Source organism: Mauremys reevesii, linkage group 13 (genome assembly GCF_016161935.1).
Source record: "Mauremys reevesii isolate NIE-2019 linkage group 13, ASM1616193v1, whole genome shotgun sequence".
Classification (NCBI taxonomy): domain Eukaryota; kingdom Metazoa; phylum Chordata; order Testudines; family Geoemydidae; genus Mauremys; species Mauremys reevesii.
Genome location: NC_052635.1, coordinates 36,179,207 through 36,195,575, shown reverse-complemented (window position 1 = coordinate 36,195,575; position 16,369 = coordinate 36,179,207). Strand labels below are relative to the sequence as shown.

Here is a 16,369-nt window from a genome sequence, read left to right as displayed (position 1 = left end):
GTGGCTATTCTCAACCTTCCCTTCAAGACATGAAAAACTCCAAGCTCACCCAGTGCAACTGCTCTTCTTTTTGGTGGCACGACCTGCTTTTGCCCGGTGAATGAGCAGAATGAGCAGAATTTAATTGTATTAAATTAATACAAATTTAATACAAAGTCCATGATACTTTCCAGGCCTTTCATTCCTTCCATGGTAATTAGAGACATACGTATTTTCTTGGCTTCACAAGCTGTGCTCTAAAAAATGAGCATTTAACAAGATTGTCTTCCTATTTTGTGTACTAAAATATTTTTTTTCCTAAAAAGTGCTTGTCTATGACACATAACAGAAACACAGAATCTTTTATGATATCAGCTTCTTTATTTCCAGTGGACTTTTCTTGTCCTTGTTATTAACTTAAAGAAAGAGAGTGTCCATTTACCTTTTTGTTCTTTTTTTCTGAGTTGTCTTCCACATCCCTATCTGAGTTCCTGAAATTCCTTCTCAAGTTTTCTTTCTCTAAATTATTAAGTGAAGGCCAGATACTGCAGTCCCTTCTCAGGCAAAACTCCTGAGGAAGTTCAGGAACTACACCAGGCACCTTTAAAAATCTCAGTAGGTGCCTATCTGCATCTTTAGGCACCTAAATACATTTAACAATCTGGCCATGTAAGCTTAGAGAGGGAGATCAATAGTTAGTAGACCTTAATTGATCAGGGGAGTGGCTACTGAATAATTGTATGCAAACTTCTCTTTGCATCACCAATGCTCAAACAGATGCACACTCAATATTGCAGAAGCAATTAGATAATATTGTTTTATTAAAGGCTAACAAAATTGTTGCCAGAATAAGTTATTTTCTTACATAAGCAGTAACAGGAAGGGCCTAAAATGTGAGACAATTTACCCTTTAAAGTACAGAGCTGGAAAAGGAAAAAATCTGTTTATTGACAAACTATAAATCACAAGCTATTGAAACACACCCACCCACACCCACATGAGGAAGGAGGAGGAAAATACCAGAATGAAAGTGGTAAAAGTAGAGAAACTAAATGAACAGGCCCTTTTGGCATCTGGTAAGAACCTTGCCTTGGTGATGAATCTCATTGTCACACCCCTCCGTTTTCATCGGCTATTTCCTTCCCTGCTGGCAAGCCTTTCAGCAAATTCAATTTACATTCACCCTGGCATATCAGCTGACTCCTAAAGCTCTGTGTTTTTCTTGTCACTCCAGTTTATAGAAGGTTCCCACCTGCTGCTTGTTGGTAGGCAGTAGTGGAATGGAGACAGCAGTGTCTGGTGTCTAAACTAATTACCCAAAGAGTTAACTTTATGACCAGAGTGTAAATTTGATTTACTTGTTGTGTACGGACCTGCGAACCCTCTCTTCTTGTCAACAGTTTGAAATGGGCCAGCCTCATTACCACTACAAAAGTGATTTTTCCTCCCTTGGAATTCTACTCATAATTAAATTGTCTCATTAGACTGACCCTCCACCTACTAAGGCAACTCCCATCTTTTCATGTACTGTGTTTAAATATGCCTACTACTGTATTTTCCACTCCATGCATCTGAGGAATTGAGTTCTAGACCACAAAAGCTTATGCCCAAATACATTTATTAGTCTCTAAGGTGCCACAAGGACTCCTCGTTGTTCTGTCTTTATTCTCAGAGGGGTAGCTGTGTTAGTCTGGATCTGTAAAAGCAGCAGAGAGTCCTGTGGCACCTTATAGACTAACAGACGTTCTGGAGCATGAGCTTTCGTGGGTGAATACCCACTTCATCGGATGCATGTAGTGGAAATTTCCAGGGGCTTGCTTGCATATATATATCTGCCCCTAGAAATTTCCACTACATGCATCCGATGCAGTGGGTATTCACCCACAAAAGCTCATGCTCCAAAACGTCTGTTAGTCTATAAGGTGCCACAGGACTCTTTGCTGTCTTTATTTTATATCTGTACATCACCTAGCACAATGGGGTATCAATCCACAACTGAGCTCCTAAACACTACCACAATATAAATAATATATTCATCTTAGCTACACTGTGCATGCTGCCATAGGTAGGATTTCTCTTGTGCCCTATCAAGAAAAATCTCAGCAGAGCCATCCTGTTGATCTTCAAGGACTATGATGTCCTTAGTGCGCAATGGGAAAGGATCAAAATGAAATATTCTAGGTAGCCATCATCTCATCCATGTCACTGAACGTGAACTGCTTCATTATGCCACTGCTTCTTAGGTGATACCCGCTAGTACTGTTGCCTTTCAAGCATTTCATCTGAAGTGTACAAAAACTTAAAGGCAAAATGCTAAACAAGGTGAAATTTGAGGATTGTTTTTTCACAGTTCATTGCCAACTAGACAACAGTCCATTTTACTGAAAAACTGGTAATTTTGCATGGGGTTTTGGCTAAAAAAAATGGGTGCTTTCCCTAAGAATGAGCCCATTTCAAAGCAAAATTTGGCCCATTTTAAGTGAAATTTTTAAAATTTGACATTTGAAATTGGACATTTGAATTTTTTTAACGTTTCTCTGTTAAAATGGGCATTTTAGCAAATTTTACAGCAAAGCATGTTTTCATGGCACCTAGCACAACGTGATCCTGTTCTGAGTGGGATCTTTGGGTGCTGCCATGATATAAATAAAGCAAAAATGTAGAGGGTGCCCAACTGGCAGAGAGGCTAAGTGACTTGCCCAAGGGATCACATGGGAAGTCTGTGGCAGAATAAGGCATTGAAGTTGGGTCTTCCAAGTTCTAGGCTAGTGCCCTAATCACTGGGCCATTCTTCCTCTCCCATCTCACTGTGCCTCAGTTTCCCATCTGTAAAATGGAGATAGAAATACTTTCTACCCCCTCCCCTTGATAGTCTTTTTTCTAGTTAGAGTATAAGTCTGAGAAAAGAAATAATGTGCTTGATCCTGGGCTGGTGCTGAGCACCACAACTCCCACTGACTTCAGTGAGAACAGAGAACATCAAAAACTCAGAGAATCAGGCCTCAAAGCTAAGCAGAAGCTCACATTTTGTACCAAAGAACACCACATTTACTTAACACATTGCAGTATATATTGTCTTCACGCAGGCATTGCATTTTAGAATGAGTTTATTAAAGTTCTAGACCACCACGATTAATAGGATAACTTCCCTGCTTTGTTGGATAATTACTGTTTTATGTTTCTATTTGCAGTGGATGCAAGGACAAGTGTTGAACAGAATAATGTGGCCGTTTCTTCCCAGAAGACAATAGAGATAAGCTCCACTTCTGATGCAAATGGAAAAAATCTTGGGACTGAGGCCAAGAAACCCGTGCCAGCTGCAAAATCTCGTTTTGTCTTTGCTTTTTCACGGCCTGTACCAGGACGTACTGAAGAGCAAGCTACAGACTCATCGGTTGGATCAGCTAAGCTTGATGTCAGTTCAGAGATGCCTGAAGTGAACAAAGCATCAAGTGAGAAAGTAGATAGTCCCGCAACAGCTGTGCTGGAGGACGGGTCTGATAAAAACCTAAGCCAGGCCCCTTCTGCAGCAGAACTTAGTGACACTGAACTAATAGCATTAGCATCACCCGAGACAGAGGATGAAGCCTCATCAAAGGCAAAACAAGTGACTTTCTTTGACAGACTCTTCAAACTGGAAAAGGGGAAGGAGAAAGAAAAGAGTAAGACACAAGTCGAAACCCAAGAGGAAAGCCAGACTACGGAAATTCCTGACGCCGGCATCACAGCGGAAGAGGCTGCTGGATTACAGAGCACACCAAACAATGTCCCACAGGGGAAGGCAAGTGTTTGAATGGGAATATCAATTTCTTCCTTAATGAAATCTCTTAGGAATATCAATGGTGCAGGACAGCATCATGTTCTGATGGTTGTGTGAATCAGGCAGCAAATATTCTTGCTTTGTAGTGTGACTCCCCTACTTATCAGGGAAATCTAACAATCTCTGGAAGACTAGTAAAAGCTGTGGCATCTGTTTCATGACAAAATTGGTAATGTCTGACCTACAGCTTAAGTTCATTTGTATTTTTACCAAAGACTTAGGCAAGACAGCTATATTCATGCTTCATTAGTCTAGATGATGAACACCAGCTGGCTGCAAGTGTAAAAAATGTATTTGGAGCATAAGTGACTTTCATGCTTTAGGAGCTCAGTGTCTGATATTGAATGGTTTTAGGAAATTCTTTAGGCATATTTCACATGAAGCTTATAAAATACTAACTCACTCATTTTATGCACTAGCTACTTATTGCATATCATACATACGAGGTCACAACCTTTAGTGAAGACTAGAATAGCGTAGTAACTCTTTGCACTTTGTATATATATAGTGCTCTTCATCCAAAGAATGATAATTCTTTAGAATGGATAGGAATGAATTTTAGAGACAGGGAAAATGAAGCATTAATATGTTAAGTGACTTGCCCAAGGTCATATGCTAGTCAGTAGCAGAGCTGGAAATAGACCTTGACTCTCTTGTGTGCGCTTTATAGATAAGATCTCAGCATTTGAGATAAGCAATTGTTTTGTATCTATAGCAATTGTTCTAACGCTACTGCTGAGTTGCTTTATACTTGTCTCAAATGTGTTGGCTTTTTTTACTCTTCCTGTAGAATAGTGGGTAATAGCAAGGAGAACATGCAGTGGTTTATTATTAATGTTATTGTATTTTTTATTTATGAAGGGCTGTCAGCACTCTGAAGTAGAATTAGTGGAATGTAGGAGGAAATGTAATCAGAGTTCTATCTGGTTTTAAATGATTATTAATAGGTTCTTAAACTTAATGGGGCAAATCAACATAGCTTCATTGACTTCAACACAGTAATGCTACTTTACAACAGCTGAGCATCCAGCTCAAATTTTTTCTAAAGGATGAGTTCAGGTTTCATCTGGAAATTTTTACACCATCAAAATTACTAGAGGTTGATTTTGCGTATAATGGCACTTCAAGCATGGCTATGTTGCTCAAAGGGCCAGCCCCTCAACAGGTGTAAAGTGGTGTAACTCCACTGTTAGCTTCAGTGTGCTAATTTGCATCAGCTGAGGATCTAGCTCAAATATTTTTATAACCTTTGAGGGAAAAAGACATTATAAAAACTGGACACCTGTTTACCAGAATCTATGGAGGAAAAGGCAATTTTAAGAGCAATTATTATTTTGATGGCTCTAGCATAAGTCCTCTACTTATACTAAAGGTAGAATATCACTAACTGCTGCCTTGAGCAGCATTGACCATATCTCTGAACGAGGTCTGTTTGCCTTCTGAATATATTATTGTTTCTAAAATAAGTGTCTCTTTTTCTACTCTGAAATACCCCCCCTGGGGGGGTTTGATATCTCAGTTCTGGAGGATCTCAGCCCTAGAATACATTTATTTATCTTTTTTTTTAAAGGTTTGCCAGTTTGTTTTAAGATAAGAGTGTGAAAGAATAGAAGTTTATTGATAACAAATGTGTTTTTGTGCCTGTCCTTCAAAAATGGTGCACATCACTGGGTATCTCAGACAGCTAATTTATAACACATGGGATATAGTGCCTATGCACACTTGTGTATTTGTGTTCTGACTGTGGAATCTAAAATCACTCACTGTTTAAAGCAGAGCTGAATGAATGATCCACAATGAATAATGTATTCAGTACATATTGCCTTTTCTTTTCGTTTGCAAATTATCCAGGGAAAGACTGATATTCTGCCAGTATTCACAAATATTTACAAATTTCTTCAAGATTAAGTCTTGGCCTATAGCTGATTAGAATTGTTACCTTTACAGTTAAATATAAAATTCACAATTCATGCTTTATTTGTTACTTTCTTTAGACCAGGCCTATGCCATTTCACTTTACTAGGAATGGTTTGCTCATAGGCAAAACCCCTGAGAGAAGACGCAACTTATACCAGAAATAAAGAATGTTTTTAGAGCTATAGCTTATGCCTGTTCCCCAAACAAAATAAGCTATATCAGCAAAACCACGTTGCTGGTATAACTGCATCTACAGCAGGGCTTTTTGCTGGTATAAAAATGTTGTAGAGAATCACACCCCTGCTGACTGGCAGACACTCCTAGTTGGCCTGTGATTCTCTTTTTTTATGTTAAGACTTAAGCAACCACATAGCACACATTTCAAATGGCACATTTGGTTATAAAATGTGCAGTGTACAGTTCATGCTGTGTTGGTTGGTGCAAGCAGTGAAACGTGAAGCATGCATTGCACACTGCAATACATAAACAGAAGTAGCTTTTCACTAATAATTTGAGTTAAACATTTGCTTGTTGTGAACAAATTCTCACATGTGTAAACCTCAAGCATGCACGTTTTTGTTAAAAGCAAACATCAATGCATCACAAACACGATCAAAGTAAATTTTTCCAACTCAAACAATTACACGTTAGAAATGTTTCTTCTATTCCACAGCTCTAGCTTGGCTACTTGGACATCTGCTACCCTTACCTGTAAAGACCAATGCAAGTGAAATGAATGGGACTACTTGGAGTAGTAAAGTTAAGCACATGCCTAAGTATTTGCAGGATTGGGGCCTTAGTTTGCATATAATGCCTTTGGAATTCAGTGAAACTGCTTGTGAACTAACTCCCTGTGTCTGTAAATACTTTTAACTTTAAGTATGTGAATGGTCCCAGTGAAGTCAGAAATGTGCATAGGTGCTTTGTAGGGTAAGGACCTCAACTGGTACTCAATGTGAGAGTGAAACTTCAGCCTTAGCTTTGAATTTCCTGGCATTTCTTTGTATATTTGAGAGACAGAACACAAAAAGGCAGGAGGTGGAGGAGCCTGAGACCTTTTATGGTGAGCCAGGAATGAACATTTTATAACCAGATTAAAAGAGGTGATAAAAATGCTGTCAAATTTATAATTATCCTTGAGTTGCTGAGCTTTGCTCTAATTCCACCTGATTAAACTAAGGCCTGGCCTCTGTCTTCAAATACACACAAACTATGTTTCCTGTAAAACTGGTTACTTTGCATGTATTGTGACAGAAGGATTAAGATTTAAAATTACACCCAAAATCTCCCAAACAGCTGCCAATTTAACTTGATTGTGTCTGCACAATGTTACACCATGAAAAAGAAACTCAAGTTATTGCTGTTGGGCATTATCGTTTTTGGTGGATTGTGATTTGTAGCCTCTATAAGAGCCTGTTCTAGTCAAAGCATCACAGACAGTAACCACCAACAAATAACCAATAACATTGCTGGTAAGTGAAGGATAGACTCCACAGTTTTAGCTTAGGAGTTCCACAAGCATTCAGTGTTTGACAAACCAGTCTTTATTTTCGTGCTCTACAAAACTACATTCACATCACAGCATAATTAAAACAAGGACAGGATTCATGAATTGATGAAGAATTTACTATTTAAGCCAAAGAAAAGATTAATTATTTGCCTGAAATGTTTCACTGAGCCAGGATTCATACAAACAAAAGTGTTGGCAGGAATACATTCTTTTGATACGGTTTTCTAATGACTGAACTAAGATTATAGCATAAGCCCTTAATTACTCAAAAGCTTGGCTCCTTACATAAATGCATTTACCCAGGAACATTTACCTCCTGATGCTGACTTTTCTCCTATGTTATTTCCAGAGGTTTTTTTCATTAGCATTTGTCTTTGCAGAGCACATTATGGAATGCGCCGCTGCAGAGGTTTTTGTGGATATTTAAATATGGCTCTAGAATGTGAGGTTCCACATATATTATCTCCTCCTGACTTATGCTGTAAAGGCCTGATGCTGCGTTCCTTACTCCAGCAAAATTCCTGTTGAAGGTAGCGCTGGGCCACAATTAAAGCCCCATGTCAAGACCCAGGTTTGGGTCTGAGTTTGCAGCTTGAATGCTGATGGAGGCTAATAGTTTAGGGAAGCTCCTCATACAAAAAGGGTGATTACAGTACAAAAAGGTAACTGTGTGTGAAACTGCCCACTGTCCAGAGAAACTGGTGTCTCCTGTGAGTGCAATTTGATTGTTTGCTCCTATGTGCACCTATTTTGCTGATGCAATTTGGTTGCCTGCATGTGAAAATATGAGCTTATCTATGCCACGTGTGTGTGTCTATTGGGGGGAAAGGGTGATAGTGGATTTAGTTGTGCTTTGTGGCATGCTGGGTTTTGAGGTGGCTCGGGGTAACATGGTGCCTCACGCTCTTTACATCCTTCACCTCTCTCTACACTGTGTAGTCTGGCTCTCGTAGGAGAGTGTTTCAGGCCAGCAATGAGATGCGTTGGAAGGGATGTAGGAAAGTAGAACACCTACTCCTAGTTGACCAATTATGGTGTTTGGTTTTTTGTGTGTGTGTGTGTCTCTCTCTTTCATTTCTATTTGAGTGTGCATGAGAGAGACACAGAGAGAGAGAAACTCAGGTTAAAGTCACTAAACAATTCTCACTGAAGTTCTTTTGCTGATGTCACCCGTTTCAAGTGCTCTGCTGAGGCTAGTTTTGCTTAGCAATGTATATTCTGCATCCTGTTTTTTTTGGTCTGGTGCCTCACACTTTACTGTCCCTTTCACATCTGAAGGAGAGCTAGCTTTTATCACGTGTCCAGTACCAATACACATGGCATCCTTGGAAGAATGGCCACTGAAACTGGCACAGACTGCATGTGTTTTGCAGGGAACATAGTGTTCTTGGAAAGGCTTTGGCCTGTAATTGGCAGCTGTACAAACTATTGTGTCAGGTTCTTTCAAGAAACTTCTAAATAGCCTGTTAAAATGTTCTGAGCTATTGTAATGCATATCTTTCTGTGGTAGATTTGCAAAATGGTGGCTGGAGATTTAAGCAGGTAAAATCCTGTTATTGCTAATGAAACCTGTGTCCTTAACTCCTTGCATACAGGTCTAAGAATGTACCCCACTCTGTGCACACTTCACAGCACCAAAGAAGTCCTCTGGTAAAGTTTTTTAATTGCATTCATGATTTCACATGCTCAGAATTCCTCACCCCTCCTCCCCCAGCCCACCACTTGCCCATACAAATATATGTTCCTTTGTAAATCATATGTAAATAGTTCTTTTAAAATTCTATGATACAGAGGAAGAAAATCTCAGAAACATGACCCAAAGGAATATTTCTTTGAAAAAGTGGAGACTGATAAAAAAAAGCATAATGGCAGGTTGATAGAAACCTCCTGTGTGCCATTATAACACCAGCTAGTCCTTTCTCTCAAGGTATTTCAGAGATACCACCTATTGAAGATACTTTTTTTTTTCAATTTTGTGCCTCAAAGAAAGTGGGAATATCATCTCCTAATGGCTATTACTACTTCTTGTGTCACTATTTTCTCTGCCTCTGGTAAATCCATACAGCAGTTTCAAGAAAATATACTGTATTATTATAAGTTGTTATTTGTACTGAAATAACACTTAGAGGCCACTACCAAGATTAGGGCCCCCTTGTGCTGGGCACTGTAATTATTGAGAGTGTGTGTATGTACATGTGTGTCTGTGTGCAGACAGACAGCCCCTGCTCTGAAGAGCTCCATCTAAATAGACAAGGCAGACAAAGGGTTGGAGAAATGTAATATTAATGTCATCCCCACTTTACAGATGAGGAATTATGCTCAGAGAGATTAAAGCCCAGACTTACAAAGGTATTTAGGTGCCTAAAGATGCAGATAGATGACTAGCTCCTAATGACTTCCAGTGGGAGTGAGGTGCCTAATCTCCAAAGGTGCTTTTGTATCTACAGCTAAGCACCTATTTGCATTTTTAGGTGCCTAAAAACCTTTGTAAATCTGGCCCTGTGTGATTTGTCAGGAAGCCTATAGCAGAGCTGAGAAACAAACCCTGATTTCCCAAGTCTAGAGCCTATCCTACTACTCAGAGTTTTCTGGTGATCAGATTTGCATGAGTGTCCCTTTCTCATCTTGTCCCTCAGTGCTGTGCAAGGGGTGTGGACAGGCCCTGTATCAGCACTTGAGCGATGCTGGAATGTTCCAGAATGGTGTTCTGGTATTTCTGATGGGATGCAATGAAGGGGGAGCACAATGAAGGAGGCCAGGAGGCACACAAAAGGGGGATAGGGATGCTAGGCCCAGGGGCAGCTCTAGGCATTTTGCCGCCCCAAGCACGGCAGGCAGGCTGCCATTGGCGGCTTGCCTGCGGAGGGTCCACTGGTCCCTTGGCTTCGGCAGACCTCCCGCAGGCACGCCAAAGCCGCGGGACCAGCGGACCCTCCGCAGGCATGCCGCCAAAGGCAGCTTGCCTGCCGCCCTCGCGGTGACTGGCAGGGCGCTCCCAGTGGCTTGCCGCCCCAGGCACGCACTTGGCATGACAGGGCCTGGAGCCGCCCCTGGCTAGGCCCTCCTCCCACTGCCAGCTCTGAGCAGCGACCCAGAAGCCATGGCTTCTCATCACGGGCATGCCCAAGCCAGCAGTGTGGGGTGGCTCCGCAGTGAGGGATCCGTTGCCTGTGTCCTCACCCAATGGGGAGCCCCTGCTGGCGTTCTGGCACTGTGGGCTAGGAGGGGAGACCAAGGCATGGCCAGGAAGGGAGGTGGCAGCTGCTGGGTCTACACTCAGAGCTGGCCAAGGGGGAGGCTTGGGCACCCCTTCATTGTGCCCTATCCCTGCCTTCTCTATGGTCAGTGCCGCAGGCGCCCCCTTCTTCCCCCCAGGGTGAGGGGAGGCCCATACTGAAGGGTCCTGGCAGGAGTATAGAGCCCCCTCGTCCTCCTTTTGCTGCCAGTGAGCACGTCGGCTCACAGTGGTGACATCAGGGCCTTCTTCTTTTTTAGGACTCAAGCACAGCTCTATATAGCAGCCTTCATGCTAAACATCCTCCCTCCCCGAGCAATTAACAGTGGCCTGCTCCACAAGAAGTGGAGGTACAAGGCCACAAGGAACCTTCCTTCCATACCCTCCTTATGCCCCAACTTATGTAGTACATCTAGAGACAAGGCTGAATTCAGTCCCTGTGCTCTCTGAATGCAAAAACCCCTTCCTCCTTACTCACAGGGGAGGTGCTCACTACCCATGGGAGTGGCAGGGAGGAGATGGGGCTGGGTCCCCGACGCTCCCTGTACCAACCCATCAAGCAGGATTGTAGCACAGAAGGAAGCAGATACCACCAATGGCTAGTGAGCTCCTGTGCTCACCCTGGGGCGGGCAGCTTGATCTAACTATAAGTAAACAAATCAATATGAGTTCAGATGCATTTGTCTGCACTGTACTGCACTCATCACTATAGTTATCTAGACACTACAGTCCCTCCTCAAAATGCCAATATTTACAGCCTGGAGAGGAGGTAAACTTTGTTGAGGGAGTGAAAAGGGCAGTATGTCCTAATGCATTTGAAAATGCACTTCAATTTTAGTTTATTTGTGAATATGTCACCAAAGGGTACAGAAATATTTCTCTTTCTGCTGGTTTCTTTCCTTTTTTCATTGTAATAGCCGTGTGGAATAGAGGGTAAAAAACTAGTAACTGATAAGATCTTAGGCCCCAAGTCAAACAATGCATTGAAACAGTGCTGAATCAGAACATCAGTGAACTGAATACAGGAATGGACTACACTTACGGTACAATACTGCATACATCATTCCCACATGAAATCTCTTCTCTTGCCATGCTTTAGTAGATTATAATGAGAGCTGGTTGAAAATTTTGGAATGTTAAAAATTTATAAAACGTTTTTTATTTTTTTCCAATTATTTTTACAAAAAATATATGGACTGTCAAAAAATTGTAAGTTTGACATTTCCGAGAAAAAAAATGAATTTTTTTTGCAAAAGAGTTTCTAAATTTTTGTTATTATGTTTAATAATGAAGCTTTGTTTCTGAGATGTAAGCAAAAATTAAAGAAAACTCCACAAACCCATTTAACAGAAAACAACCCACAAGCGTTAAAGGCTCCAGGCTCCATATTGGTTATCTGATCTCTAAACAGACTTTGCATGTGTTGTCATTCCTTCAAGCATGACAGACTGGAGTCATTTAAAGCCATTGGGGTGTGCTGTTTGCCATGGAAAAGGAAGAGCAAGAAGAAATGACAGGGTTAGTAACAGGTCTCTGAGCTGTACTTTGGACCCTGACCTAGCTGCTGGTCTTTCTAGTGTACTGTGTTGGTACTTTCAAGGCAAAACTTAATTATTAATTATATTATTATTAATTATTATTTAAGAACTGCAAAATCTCTTTCTTTGCATCTCATACTAGTTTGTTTGATGGTGCTACAAGAAAGCAAACTGAGAATGGGAACAACTGCCTAGTGGCATCCTTACAGCAAAGGACTGCACTCGGTAAATTAGAGCTTACTTGAAAAGGAGAGTGGTGCATTAATAGAGTCACTAGTAGGCAAGACAGCTATTCAGTTTGGTGAGGAGGCTACTCATCCTGGGAGGGTATAGTGCATCCCGGGCTGCACGCTTGCTCCCTGCAGAAATACCCATTTCCAAATGAACGGATACTGAGCATCTCCTTTCTATACTGTGGATAACACCATGGTCTCCCCATATGCCATTCCCCCATGCAGAAAAGCAGAGTGTGCACCTCAGCAAAGACTCAATCCTGTGTCATTGATGTTGATGGTAATGCTGCCATTGACTTCAATTGTGCAGGATCAAACATCCTATGTAAATCTCATCTCTGCGCTCCATCAGCATCAAGCAAGAACTTAGAACAAGAAGAAGCCAAGGTATGAAAATAACTTCATGTCCAGAACCACCAGAGCTGATTGGGAAATGGAATATGTAACTAGCTATGTGACTTTTTCATGAAGTAACCTGATTTCCAACTACCAGACGTTAAGACAGGGATAACTTAGGACCCAGATTTTCCAAACTCTGCATGTGGAAAAATGCACAGAAGTAAATGCCTACTTTGCAAATGAACAGTCAATGTGACATCGTAATTTACACATTGGGGGGTGAGTGAGGATCCTAGTGTCTACATATAAAGACTAAAATGTATGACATATTAAAGAAAAAGGACAAAACAAGCTATATTGTTAAGTGGTTTAAAAAAAAATTCAAGGGATGATTAACTTAATTACCTGAGGGTTCAAAGGCCAAATATTTATCTAGTGTAAATAGGCATGGCTGCGTTGATTTCCACTATATAATTATGATCTATTTAGAAAGAAGGAGCATTTCTCAGTCCTTAATCAGAGACATTTGATACAAGGAAAGTACAGAAAACTATCTGGATTAAAATTATATGGGACCCAATTTTCAGTGGAACTTCAACCCAACCTTAGCTTGTATGAACACTTCTTTTGCATACCCAATCCAGCAGTCCCATCTGTGTACCTGCCTACCTAGCTGGTGGGACTTTTGCTTTCTCACTGTGATCTTCTGTTAGAGATACATGGCAGGTGAGGTAATATCTTTTATTGAACCAACATCTGTTGGTGAGAGAGACAAGCTGTTGAGCTTACACAGAGCTCTTTTTCGGGTTCTTGATAGATCTTTTACGTCCTGCTGCTCTTCATGTAGGCTTTTGAAATGAAGACAATTGGGCCATCTTCTCCTCTCCCTTTTGCAGCATGGAAAGGTGCAGAATTGCCCTAAACACATGGAGTAGGTGTGTGGAGGCCCCAGGGAAGGGAGAGATAACTATGCACCCAGATACTCCCTTATGTGGATAAGGGAGAAGCGGTGGATGTGGTATACCTAGACTTTAGTAAGGCATTTGATACGGTCTCGCATGACATTCTTATCGATTAACTAGGCAAATACAATTTGCTCCCTCAAGATAGGTGGATATGGGCAGCCCCAAAGGGGAGAAGTTGAGGAAACAGCCTGTCTCTGTGATGTGTTCCCTTCTCAGGATAGGGTGCAGTTTGAATCATCACTTGTTATTGTTCTGAGCAGAGAAACACAAGCTGAGCACTCCCCCATGCCAGGAATTTTCAGCTGACCAGTTATGGCCAGATTCTGGCCCTCGATGCCATCACAGACAGCACTATGGAGAGGCTAGAACAGGGGAAGGACCCTGGCTTATTGTTTGTGGGGTCACAAACTCTAACTCCTAAAAACTTTACTCATGTGATCAGTCCTACTTACTGCAACAGGACTGCTCACATAAGTAGGATTTGCAGGAGCAAGTCCCAAAATTAGATTAATGGAGAAAGGGAACCTGAGTATTAATAAAGGAGGGAAAGAAGAATGTGCTCAATCATTGTTCAAAGAGTCGTTTATATGTAAGACACTGTAAACTGAAATTGAATTCACTCATTTGCATGTGTATAAATCCATAGAGTTGTGATTAACTGATATATTAGCTGCTGTAGTGCTAACAATTACAAAGTTATCTACTAGGAGCAGATCCCTAACTGGTCTGCTTGCACTTTGCTAATCACACTGTTGTTTGCTAGTTACAATGAGAGCCACTGCATTTGAATTGTCTGCTAACTGAGCCCCTAAAGCCCAGAGCCCAATCCTGCAAGGTGTTCAACGTCCACAGATTTCAGTGAAGATGGGGATGGTCAGTACCTCTCAAGATGCACTTAGGACATTGCAAGATCAAGACCTAAAGATGTGTGAGGACTCACGCTTTTATGTTATTCCTTTTAGGTCTTCATGTAAAAGATATTTGGGAAGGGGGAGGTGAATTTTTTGCACAGCTCTTTAGATAGTTTATGAGTCATCGGTGGTGCCAAAATTGTAAATTATGAAGACAGTCTAAGGGCCACATTTTCTAATGTGGCCCTTAGACCATGGTGGAGATTGCGCTCTTTTGAAAATCAGGCTGTAAATGTGCAACGGCAGCTACTAAGCACTTCTGAAAATCTGGCCCTTATTCACTGCCTATATGAGAAGTGAGCTTCTTTGAAAATAGATTCCCAATTCTGAGTGTTAGCATAGGAAGAACTGTCCTGATCATACTGTTTGGAAAATCTGGCCCCTCATACATGAGAGACAGCTCTGTGTGGCTTAAAAAGCTAGAGTTATTGTTGATGTTTGCTGGTGGTTTGAGAGGCTTTTTTAATATTGTTTGTGGTTTCTAGATAAAAATTATTTCTGGAAATTGCAGTATATTGAGGAGCAGAAGCTTTCTTTGTATGTTGTAATCAGACATTGCGGCTTCAAAGGCCAAAATCTCAGCCATTTGTTACCGTTCACAAGTGCTAAGCCATGTTAATAGAAAAGGGGGGTTGTTTTGGATGCTGCATGCAACTTTACTTGCTATGTGTGTTATATTCTGTAGCTCAGAACAGTGTTCCTCTTGCCAACTGCAAATGCTTGGTACATTAGAAGAGAGGGGCAAAAAGATTTGTATAAATGCTCGATTGTTCTGAATATGTAGGCTGGATAAGTATGGCTGGAATTGGGGTTGTGACTCTTGAGAGCAACAGGATGCAAATCACAAGTGTTACTTTTACATTCCACTGGACATTAAACAAGCTGGGTCTGAAGAAACTGTGCTCCTTTTTTAGGACATAGATGATTGCAACCAAAAAGCCGTGCAGCAAGGCTCAGCAGGTGTCAATACTGACGAGGCAGCAGTAAAACAAGAGAACCCCAAGGCATTTGCCACAACAGACAACAATAATTCTGTCATGAGTTTCTTTAAAACACTGGTAAGTCTTTGCCTACAGTTTTGCTCTATAGGGAACACCTAAAAACAAAGACTGCTTATTAAATTCCAATCTATATGCATTTATGAATGTCGAATATGCTCATTATCTCAGGTACCAAAGATTAATGTTGTAAAACTGAACTAATGCCTTAGAGCAGGGGTCGGCAACCTTTCAGAAGTGGTGTGCCGAATCTTCATTTATTCACTCTAATTTAAGGTTTCGCGTGCCAGTAATACATTTTAACATTTTTAGAAGGTCTCTTTCTATAAGTCTATAATATATAACTAAACTATTGTTGTATGTAAAGTAAATAAGGCTTTTAAAATGTTTAAGAAGCTTCATTTAAAACTAAATTAAAATGCAGAGCCCCCGGACCGGTGGCCAGGACCCAGGCAGTGTGAGTGCCACTGAAAGTCAGCTTGCGTGCCGCCTTCGGCACCCGTGCCATAGGTTGCCTACCCCTGCCTTAGAGAATGCTTAGATTGATAGGGAGAGAAAGAGACTGTGCAATAGTTACTTAGTGGTATTGATTAGGAAAATGTCCTCTACTCTTATAGACTGTTTTAGAACTCAAGTCATTCAGTTCTGTTAAAATATTTTCCGTGAGTTAAAACTTGCTTTGAAAATGTCTAAATATACAAACAAAACAATCATCAGTTACTGGCAGCACAAATGTAAGTCAAGGAAGAGACAGGATAACCATTAAGTACAAAGAAGAATAGTTGTTAATGAGAGGGGGAGCTGGGTAATGAAAATACTAAATTAGCAATGCAAAAGGACAGCAAATGCCAGAGGTCATGATTGGGTTCACCTTTAGGGAATAATAGAACCTTCAGGTTTGTCTAATGTATTTTTTATTTTGAT

General features: G+C 41.0%; 1 protein-coding gene across 6 annotated transcripts in view; it reads left to right on the top strand.

The window, feature by feature from the left end:
• The window catches only part of BCAS1 (brain enriched myelin associated protein 1), a 92,635-nt gene that overhangs the window by 24,242 nt on the left and 52,024 nt on the right, over positions 1–16,369 (top strand). For all 6 annotated transcript variants that reach the window (XM_039498451.1, XM_039498455.1, XM_039498449.1 and 3 more), the window contains exons 4-5: positions 3,171–3,760; positions 15,362–15,505. In XM_039498451.1, coding sequence (XP_039354385.1) covers positions 3,171–3,760; positions 15,362–15,505 — 734 coding nt within the window. The remainder of the gene's footprint in view (positions 1–3,170; positions 3,761–15,361; positions 15,506–16,369) is intronic.